This window comes from Gobio gobio, assembly GCF_949357685.1.
Source record: "Gobio gobio genome assembly, chromosome: 5".
Classification (NCBI taxonomy): Eukaryota; Metazoa; Chordata; class Actinopteri; order Cypriniformes; family Gobionidae; genus Gobio; species Gobio gobio.
Window position 1 is genome coordinate 113,414 of NC_137101.1, and position 10,000 is coordinate 123,413.

The 10,000-nt window shown below is 50.9% G+C and overlaps 1 protein-coding gene across 1 annotated transcript in view; it reads left to right on the plus strand.

Annotated features, from left to right (window-relative positions):
* The window catches only part of LOC307127200 (protein PHTF2), a 45,399-nt gene that overhangs the window by 30,055 nt on the left and 5,344 nt on the right, over positions 1 to 10,000 (plus strand). Inside the window, exons 11-13 of the mRNA XM_079818309.1 lie at positions 108 to 380; positions 452 to 583; positions 4,261 to 4,347. Of these exons, the coding sequence (XP_079674435.1) occupies positions 108 to 380; positions 452 to 583; positions 4,261 to 4,347 (492 nt within the window). The remainder of the gene's footprint in view (positions 1 to 107; positions 381 to 451; positions 584 to 4,260; positions 4,348 to 10,000) is intronic.

The window sequence follows — 10,000 nt, forward strand, 5'->3', positions numbered from 1 at the left end:
TCAGGTGTGTGTGTGTGTGTGTGTGTGTGTGTGTGTGTGTGTGTGTGTGTGTGTGTGTGTGTGTGTGTGTGTGTGTGTGTGTGAGTCTGACCTGTGTGTCTCCTCAGGTGAACCTCTACACTCCAGGGATTGGCTATCAGGTGTTTGGGAATCTGGTGTCCGTGACCCTGGGTCTGACCCCGTTTGCGTTCCGGCTGTTCCAGTGTAAGGATGTGGAGCAGCTGGGGTCACTGTCGGCCGCAGAGGTCATGTCCATCGCCACCGGCGCCTCGGCCGACGCCCTGGTGGTCGCCATGGTGACCGTGAGCCTGGTGGTGCGCGTGTGTCTCACCTGGCTGTTCTTCTTCCTGCTCAGTGTAGCCGAGAGGACGTACAAGCAGGTGAGTGTGAGCTCCGCCTCCAGCGCTCGCTGACCTCTCTGACCTCTGACCTCTGACCTCTGCTCTTTCAGCGGCTGCTGTTCGCCAAGCTGTTCGGTCACCTGACGTCGGCGCGCAGGGCCAGGAAATCTGAAGTCCCTCATTTCCGGCTGAAGAAGGTGCAGAACATCAAGATGTGGCTCTCGCTGCGCTCATACCTGAAGGTGCGGAGATCTGCGGTTTGGCCTGTGTGAGACACCGTACACTCGCCTGTGCACATGTGGCGATAAACCTCAGCTCTAGAGCAGCGCTTCCATCCCATAAGTTCAGGAGGCTAGGGCTGGAGCAGAATATTCAAATGCTCGTTCGATGGGCTGTTATTCGGTTTTCACATTTGTGATTCGCATATTCGTTGTTGTTGTTTTTCCGCGAACACCTGCATCCGCTCGAATTACACGCTAACACTTTACAATACGGTTGTAATAGTTAACATTAGTGAAAGTCGGCGTGAAACGGAAGTTGAGATGGTCTTTTTCTCCTTATTGTGACGTATATCCGAGTGAAACGGCTTCTGAAATCAGAAAACTGTAGGGCGGGGCCTGATTTCGTCCTTCGGGAATTGATTGGATCGTTTGAAGTTGGGCGTTGCTAACAAAATGGAGGCAGATTTGAAAGCCAGTTTGCACTCAGTTGTGGAGAAAAACTTTAAATCTTTTCTATGTATGTTACTGAGCATATTTCTTCACTTTTCGCTGGTTTATGCTACAGATTTCACTTATTTTAAGCCTTTTATGGCTTTATTTCTGTCAAACTTTTTCCTCAGCTCTCCTTTATAAGGGGGTTCACACACGCCGTCACCACAAGCTGTTCGTCCGACTATATTGAGTAATTTTTACATAAAACAAGCTTTTATTTCTTATATATTTTTCCTCTCTTTTTGCCTCAAGTCCTTCCTGAAGACAGCTGTACACCGAGAAAATGCACCTAACCACCATATTGCTGATCAGTGACAGGTTTCTGAGAGGCGGAGCCACATAACCCCGCCCTCACGCCATAACCCCGCCCTCACGCCATAACCCCGCCCTCACGCCATAGCCCCGCCCTCACGCCATAGCCCCGCCCTCACGCCATAGCCCCGCCCTCACGCCATAGCCCCGCCCTCACGCCATAGCCCCGCCCTCACGCCATAGCCCCGCCCTCACGCCATAGCCCCGCCCTCACGCCATAACCCCGCCCTCACGCCATAGCCCCGCCCTCACGCCATAACCCCGCCCTCACGCCATAACCCCGCCCTCACGCCATAGCCCCGCCCTCACGCCATAGCCCCGCCCTCACGCCATAACCCCGCCCTCACGCCATAACCCCGCCCTCACGCCATAACCCCGCCCTCACGCCATAGCCCCGCCCTCACGCCATAACCCCGCCCTCACGCCATAGCCCCGCCCTCACGCCATAGCCCCGCCCTCACACCATAACCCCGCCCTCACGCCATAACCCCGCCCTCACGCCATAACCCCGCCCTCACGCCATAGCCCCGCCCTCACACCATAACCCCGCCCTCACGCCATAACCCCGCCCTCACGCTTTCATGCCGCCTTTAACATGACCTAACCATGAACTACACCTATCAGCATTAGTTCATCTTTGTTAAGGTTAGTTCATATAAATCCAGCTGTTCATGTTAGTTCAGTGCATTAACTCATGCTAGCAGGATTTCAATACTGCATTAGTAAATGTTGAAATTAACATTAACAAAGATTAATAAATGCTTTATAAGTGCAGTTCATTATTCGTTCATGTTAACTAATGAACCTTATTGTAAAGTGTTACCATTTACACTATAAAATCACTATAAATAGCCTCTAAATAGCCTGGTTATTCTTAATATTATTATTCTTCCATATAGAGCTCCTGCTGCAGTATTCAATCACTGGAAACAGCGGGACGTTTATAAAACGCTTAACGTGAAAACACTATAGGGTGAGCTGCACCAATAAGGATTAAATTAAGCAGAGTTTGAAGGATTTGTTGATATGGGTTTTATTTTAAATCGAGTTGTTGCATCACTTCATTTTAAACACAGATTAATTACGCAGTAAACCGTTATAGAGCTGATCAGCAGCAGACAGAGGAGAACTGAAGACAGGCTAAAGAACCTTAGTGAACCCACCCTTAAAGTAATGAACTAAAACAGTGATATTAAAAGATCAAATTCAGTTTGCACCTTTTTGATGATGCGTACTATATACAGGCGAGTAGATGAGGCAAGAATATGAACAAAACGTGTTTTCTTGAATGGGTTTGATGGGAAAACACCTCGTGTTGCTCTAATATTCAAAGTATGCAACATTAATAAGGTGTATATTGAATTTGGTATTTTAATATATCGCATTAATACTGACTACAAACCTGGTAAAAATGACTAGCAGGCAGTGGAGGAGAGCCTTGTTCCTATAAGTGTGTGACGACACGTGAAAACTATGAATTACACATTAGTTGCAGCCATTACAATAGTTCAGTTTTGTTATTAATGTCAAAGTAGTTATATTTCGTTTCGTTTCTTTATTAAGTTAATTTAGAAAAATGTTTAAAGCATTTTTTTGTTGGTTAAATTAAAGTTTTTGTTTGTTAAAGTGACGACCAAGCGACTGACAGTGAGTTAAAACACATGTTTGATCAGTTTATCCTCTTAAATCAACACTGACTCGTCTTACTTATAATAAAATCCAGAGATATAAAACACTTCAAGCATCACAATGTTGGTTTAAACGTTTAGCCTATACTATCACTTTTTTCAACCACTTTTAGTGCCATATAGAACCTTTTTTTGTTTTGTTGAGTAAACGTGTTCAAAAATAAATAAATAAAAAACAGGCGGGTTGTCTTGCCTTACACCTCTCTGCAAAATTAATCTAAAACCGGTCTTCAATTATTGCGCTATATGCACATTTAACGGAGTTCACGTCAACGAAAGCACCAGATATGAGCTGCATTATATTCATCAGCTCATTAGATTAAAGACGCAGTGTGAGAACGAGCGACTGAGCACTGGAAGAGCCTCTCATTCGCTTTAATGAAGAGGAGTGTGTTTGAGCATCAGACGTTCGGCTGTTTGTGTGTGGGCTTGCTTTCCTCATTTGCGGCGATACTCTAAACACTGCGAGCCGTCTTGACAGTCGTGGGGTCATGGTCTCATGTTGTTTCCACACCTCATTGTTTCTTTTAATTAATGAATGTCTAAAATATCAAATGTAGGAAAAAGCCCGCGTTTGAGGAATGACGTGAAAATTGTCCCGAAGCCCAGGGGCAGAAATGCTGAGCTCCAGTGAGTCTGTTCTAGAACTGAACAGAATTATATTTAATAGCTACTATAATAAATCAAAACTGGGACAGACCTGTGTGTTTTGTAGTGCATTGCCCGTTCTCTGAGCATAAGCCCCGCCCACGTGAGGCCCTCCACTTCTCCAGACTCCAGCCTTTATTAGAGAGAAGGAGATGTTCAGCTCCTTCCCTCCGAAGCCTCCAAGCTCAAAAAATGGTATTCGGACCAGCCCTAGTCCTGGCACACACCTCAGTAATAAACTAACACACACACACACACACACACACACACACACACACACACACACACACACACACACACACACACACACACACACACACACACACACACACACACACACACACACACACACACACACACACACAGCCTGCCTTAAACCAAATCATTCTGATCACAGACCTTGACTCAGAAACACCAAACCAACATCTGAGATGCTGCGACACCATTGGTCCTCTAGGCCAGTCGTCCATTCACAGCCTCCGCTGAAGGATTCATTCAGTGAATGTGTTTCTGCAGTAGTTTATGTCTCTCTCTCTCTCTCTCTCTCTCTCTCTCTAGCGGCGTGGTCCTCAGCGTTCGGTGGATGTGATCGTGTCCTCTGCGTTTCTTCTCACGCTCTCAGTGGTGTTCATCTGCTGTGCTCAGGTCAGTCTCTGATGAGCTCCGTGTGTTTGTCACGTGTGACTGGGCTCTGATCAGTGTGTGTGACTGGGCTCTGATCAGTGTGTGTGACTGGGCTCTGATCAGTGTGTGTGACTGGGCTCTGATCAGTGTGTGTGACTGGGCTCTGATCAGTGTGTGTGACTGGGCTCTGATCAGTGTGTGTGACTGGGCTCTGATCAGTGTGTGTGACTGGGCTCTGATCAGTGTGTGACTGGGCTCTGATCAGTGTGTGTGACTGGGCTCTGATCAGTGTGTGTGACTGGGCTCTGATCAGTGTGTGTGACTGGGCTCTGATCAGTGTGTGTGACTGGGCTCTGATAAGTGTGTGTGACTGGGCTCTGATCAGTGTGTGACTGGGCTCTGATCAGTGTGTGTGACTGGGCTCTGATCAGTGTGTGACTGGGCTCTGATCAGTGTGTGTGACTGGGCTCTGATCAGTGTGTGTGACTGGGCTCTGATCAGTGTGTGTGACTGGGCTCTGATCAGTGTGTGACTGGGCTCTGATCAGTGTGTGTGACTGGGCTCTGATCAGTGTGTGTGACTGGGCTCTGATCAGTGTGTGTGACTGGGCTCTGATCAGTGTGTGACTGGGCTCTGATCAGTGTGTGACTGGGCTCTGATCAGTGTGTGACTGGGCTCTGATCAGTGTGTGTGACTGGGCTCTGATCAGTGTGTGTGACTGGGCTCTGATCAGTGTGTGTGACTGGGCTCTGATCAGTGTGTGTGACTGGGCTCTGATCAGTGTGTGTGACTGGGCTCTGATCAGTGTGTGTGACTGGGCTCTGATCAGTGTGTGACTGGGCTCTGATCAGTGTGTGACTGGGCTCTGATCAGTGTGTGACTGGGCTCTGATCAGTGTGTGTGACTGGGCTCTGATCAGTGTGTGTGACTGGGCTCTGATCAGTGTGTGTGACTGGGCTCTGATCAGTGTGTGTGACTGGGCTCTGATCAGTGTGTGTGACTGGGCTCTGATCAGTGTGTGTGACTGGGCTCTGATCAGTGTGTGTGACTGGGCTCTGATCAGTGTGTGTGACTGGGCTCTGATCAGTGTGTGACTGGGCTCTGATCAGTGTGTGTGACTGGGCTCTGATCAGTGTGTGTGACTGGGCTCTGATCAGTGTGTGTGACTGGGCTCTGATCAGTGTGTGTGACTGGGCTCTGATCAGTGTGTGTGACTGGGCTCTGATCAGTGTGTGTGACTGGGCTCTGATCAGTGTGTGTGACTGGGCTCTGATCAGTGTGTGTGACTGGGCTCTGATCAGTGTGTGACTGGGCTCTGATCAGTGTGTGACTGGGCTCTGATCAGTGTGTGACTGGGCTCTGATCAGTGTGTGTGACTGGGCTCTGATCAGTGTGTGTGACTGGGCTCTGATCAGTGTGTGACTGGGCTCTGATCAGTGTGTGACTGGGCTCTGATCAGTGTGTGTGACTGGGCTCTGATCAGTGTGTGTGACTGGGCTCTGATCAGTGTGTGTGACTGGGCTCTGATCAGTGTGTGACTGGGCTCTGATCAGTGTGTGTGACTGGGCTCTGATCAGTGTGTGTGACTGGGCTCTGATCAGTGTGTGTGACTGGGCTCTGATCAGTGTGTGACTGGGCTCTGATCAGTGTGTGTGACTGGGCTCTGATCAGTGTGTGTGACTGGGCTCTGATCAGTGTGTGTGACTGGGCTCTGATCAGTGTGTGTGACTGGGCTCTGATCAGTGTGTGTGACTGGGCTCTGATCAGTGTGTGTGACTGGGCTCTGATCAGTGTGTGACTGGGCTCTGATCAGTGTGTGTGACTGGGCTCTGATCAGTGTGTGTGACTGGGCTCTGATCAGTGTGTGTGACTGGGCTCTGATCAGTGTGTGTGACTGGGCTCTGATCAGTGTGTGTGACTGGGCTCTGATCAGTGTGTGACTGGGCTCTGATCAGTGTGTGCCTGGGCTCTGATCAGTGTGTGTGACTGGGCTCTGATCAGTGTGTGTGACTGGGCTCTGATCAGTGTGTGACTGGGCTCTGATCAGTGTGTGTGACTGGGCTCTGATCAGTGTGTGTGACTGGGCTCTGATCAGTGTGTGTGACTGGGCTCTGATCAGTGTGTGTGACTGGGCTCTGATCAGTGTGTGTGACTGGGCTCTGATCAGTGTGTGTGACTGGGCTCTGATCAGTGTGTGACTGGGCTCTGATCAGTGTGTGTGACTGGGCTCTGATCAGTGTGTGTGACTGGGCTCTGATCAGTGTGTGTGACTGGGCTCTGATCAGTGTGTGTGACTGGGCTCTGATCAGTGTGTGACTGGGCTCTGATCAGTGTGTGTGACTGGGCTCTGATCAGTGTGTGTGACTGGGCTCTGATCAGTGTGTGTGACTGGGCTCTGATCAGTGTGTGTGACTGGGCTCTGATCAGTGTGTGACTGGGCTCTGATCAGTGTGTGACTGGGCTCTGATCAGTGTGTGTGACTGGGCTCTGATCAGTGTGTGACTGGGCTCTGATCAGTGTGTGTGACTGGGCTCTGATCAGTGTGTGTGACTGGGCTCTGATCAGTGTGTGACTGGGCTCTGATCAGTGTGTGACTGGGCTCTGATCAGTGTGTGACTGGGCTCTGATCAGTGTGTGTGACTGGGCTCTGATCAGTGTGTGTGACTGGGCTCTGATCAGTGTGTGTGACTGGGCTCTGATCAGTGTGTGTGACTGGGCTCTGATCAGTGTGTGACTGGGCTCTGATCAGTGTGTGTGACTGGGCTCTGATCAGTGTGTGTGACTGGGCTCTGATCAGTGTGTGTGACTGGGCTCTGATCAGTGTGTGACTGGGCTCTGATCAGTGTGTGACTGGGCTCTGATCAGTGTGTGACTGGGCTCTGATCAGTGTGTGTGACTGGGCTCTGATCAGTGTGTGTGACTGGGCTCTGATCAGTGTGTGACTGGGCTCTGATCAGTGTGTGTGACTGGGCTCTGATCAGTGTGTGACTGGGCTCTGATCAGTGTGTGTGACTGGGCTCTGATCAGTGTGTGACTGGGCTCTGATCAGTGTGTGTGACTGGGCTCTGATCAGTGTGTGTGACTGGGCTCTGATCAGTGTGTGTGACTGGGCTCTGATCAGTGTGTGACTGGGCTCTGATCAGTGTGTGACTGGGCTCTGATCAGTGTGTGTGACTGGGCTCTGATCAGTGTGTGTGACTGGGCTCTGATCAGTGTGTGTGACTGGGCTCTGATCAGTGTGTGTGACTGGGCTCTGATCAGTGTGTGACTGGGCTCTGATCAGTGTGATCAGTGTGTGTGACTGGGCTCTGATCAGTGTGTGTGACTGGGCTCTGATCAGTGTGTGTGACTGGGCTCTGATCAGTGTGTGTGACTGGGCTCTGATCAGTGTGTGTGACTGGGCTCTGATCAGTGTGTGACTGGGCTCTGATCAGTGTGTGTGACTGGGCTCTGATCAGTGTGTGTGACTGGGCTCTGATCAGTGTGTGTGACTGGGCTCTGATCAGTGTGTGTGACTGGGCTCTGATCAGTGTGTGTGACTGGGCTCTGATCAGTGTGTGTGACTGGGCTCTGATCAGTGTGTGTGACTGGGCTCTGATCAGTGTGTGTGACTGGGCTCTGATCAGTGTGTGACTGGGCTCTGATCAGTGTGTGACTGGGCTCTGATCAGTGTGTGTGACTGGGCTCTGATCAGTGTGTGTGACTGGGCTCTGATCAGTGTGTGACTGGGCTCTGATCAGTGTGTGACTGGGCTCTGATCAGTGTGTGTGACTGGGCTCTGATCAGTGTGTGACTGGGCTCTGATCAGTGTGTGACTGGGCTCTGATCAGTGTGTGACTGGGCTCTGATCAGTGTGTGACTGGGCTCTGATCAGTGTGTGTGACTGGGCTCTGATCAGTGTGTGACTGGGCTCTGATCAGTGTGTGTGACTGGGCTCTGATCAGTGTGTGACTGGGCTCTGATCAGTGTGTGTGACTGGGCTCTGATCAGTGTGTGTGACTGGGCTCTGATCAGTGTGTGACTGGGCTCTGATCAGTGTGTGTGACTGGGCTCTGATCAGTGTGTGTGACTGGGCTCTGATTAGTGTGTGTGACTGGGCTCTGATCAGTGTGTGTGACTGGGCTCTGATCAGTGTGTGTGACTGGGCTCTGATCAGTGTGTGTGACTGGGCTCTGATCAGTGTGTGACTGGGCTCTGATCAGTGTGTGTGACTGGGCTCTGATCAGTGTGTGTGACTGGGCTCTGATCAGTGTGTGTGACTGGGCTCTGATCAGTGTGTGACTGGGCTCTGATCAGTGTGTGTGACTGGGCTCTGATCAGTGTGTGTGACTGGGCTCTGATCAGTGTGTGTGACTGGGCTCTGATCAGTGTGTGTGACTGGGCTCTGATCAGTGTGTGACTGGGCTCTGATCAGTGTGTGTGACTGGGCTCTGATCAGTGTGTGTGACTGGGCTCTGATCAGTGTGTGACTGGGCTCTGATCAGTGTGTGTGACTGGGGTGTGTGACTGGGCTCTGATCAGTGTGTGTGACTGGGCTCTGATCAGTGTGTGTGACTGGGCTCTGATCAGTGTGTGTGACTGGGCTCTGATCAGTGTGTGACTGGGCTCTGATCAGTGTGTGTGACTGGGCTCTGATCAGTGTGTGTGACTGGGCTCTGATCAGTGTGTGTGACTGGGCTCTGATCAGTGTGTGTGACTGGGCTCTGATCAGTGTGTGTGACTGGGCTCTGATCAGTGTGTGTGACTGGGCTCTGATCAGTGTGTGTGACTGGGCTCTGATCAGTGTGTGTGACTGGGCTCTGATCAGTGTGTGTGACTGGGCTCTGATCAGTGTGTGTGACTGGGCTCTGATCAGTGTGTGTGACTGGGCTCTGATCAGTGTGTGTGACTGGGCTCTGATCAGTGTGTGACTGGGCTCTGATCAGTGTGTGTGACTGGGCTCTGATCAGTGTGTGTGACTGGGCTCTGATCAGTGTGTGTGACTGGGCTCTGATCAGTGTGTGTGACTGGGCTCTGATCAGTGTGTGTGACTGGGCTCTGATCAGTGTGTGTGACTGGGCTCTGATCAGTGTGTGTGACTGGGCTCTGATCAGTGTGTGTGACTGGGCTCTGATCAGTGTGTGTGACTGGGCTCTGATCAGTGTGTGTGACTGGGCTCTGATCAGTGTGTGGACTGGGCTCTGATCAGTGTGTGACTGGGCTCTGATCAGTGTGTGACTGGGCTCTGATCAGTGTGTGTGACTGGGCTCTGATCAGTGTGTGTGACTGGGCTCTGATCAGTGTGTGTGACTGGGCTCTGATCAGTGTGTGTGACTGGGCTCTGATCAGTGTGTGTGACTGGGCTCTGATCAGTGTGTGTGACTGGGCTCTGATCAGTGTGTGACTGGGCTCTGATCAGTGTGTGACTGGGCTCTGATCAGTGTGTGTGACTGGGCTCTGATCAGTGTGTGTGACTGGGCTCTGATCAGTGTGTGACTGGGCTCTGATCAGTGTGTGACTGGGCTCTGATCAGTGTGTGTGACTGGGCTCTGATCAGTGTGTGACTGGGCTCTGATCAGTGTGTGACTGGGCTCTGATCAGTGTGTGACTGGGCTCTGATCAGTGTGTGACTGGGCTCTGATCAGTGTGTGTGACTGGGCTCTGATCAGTGTGTGACTGGGCTCTGATCAGTGTG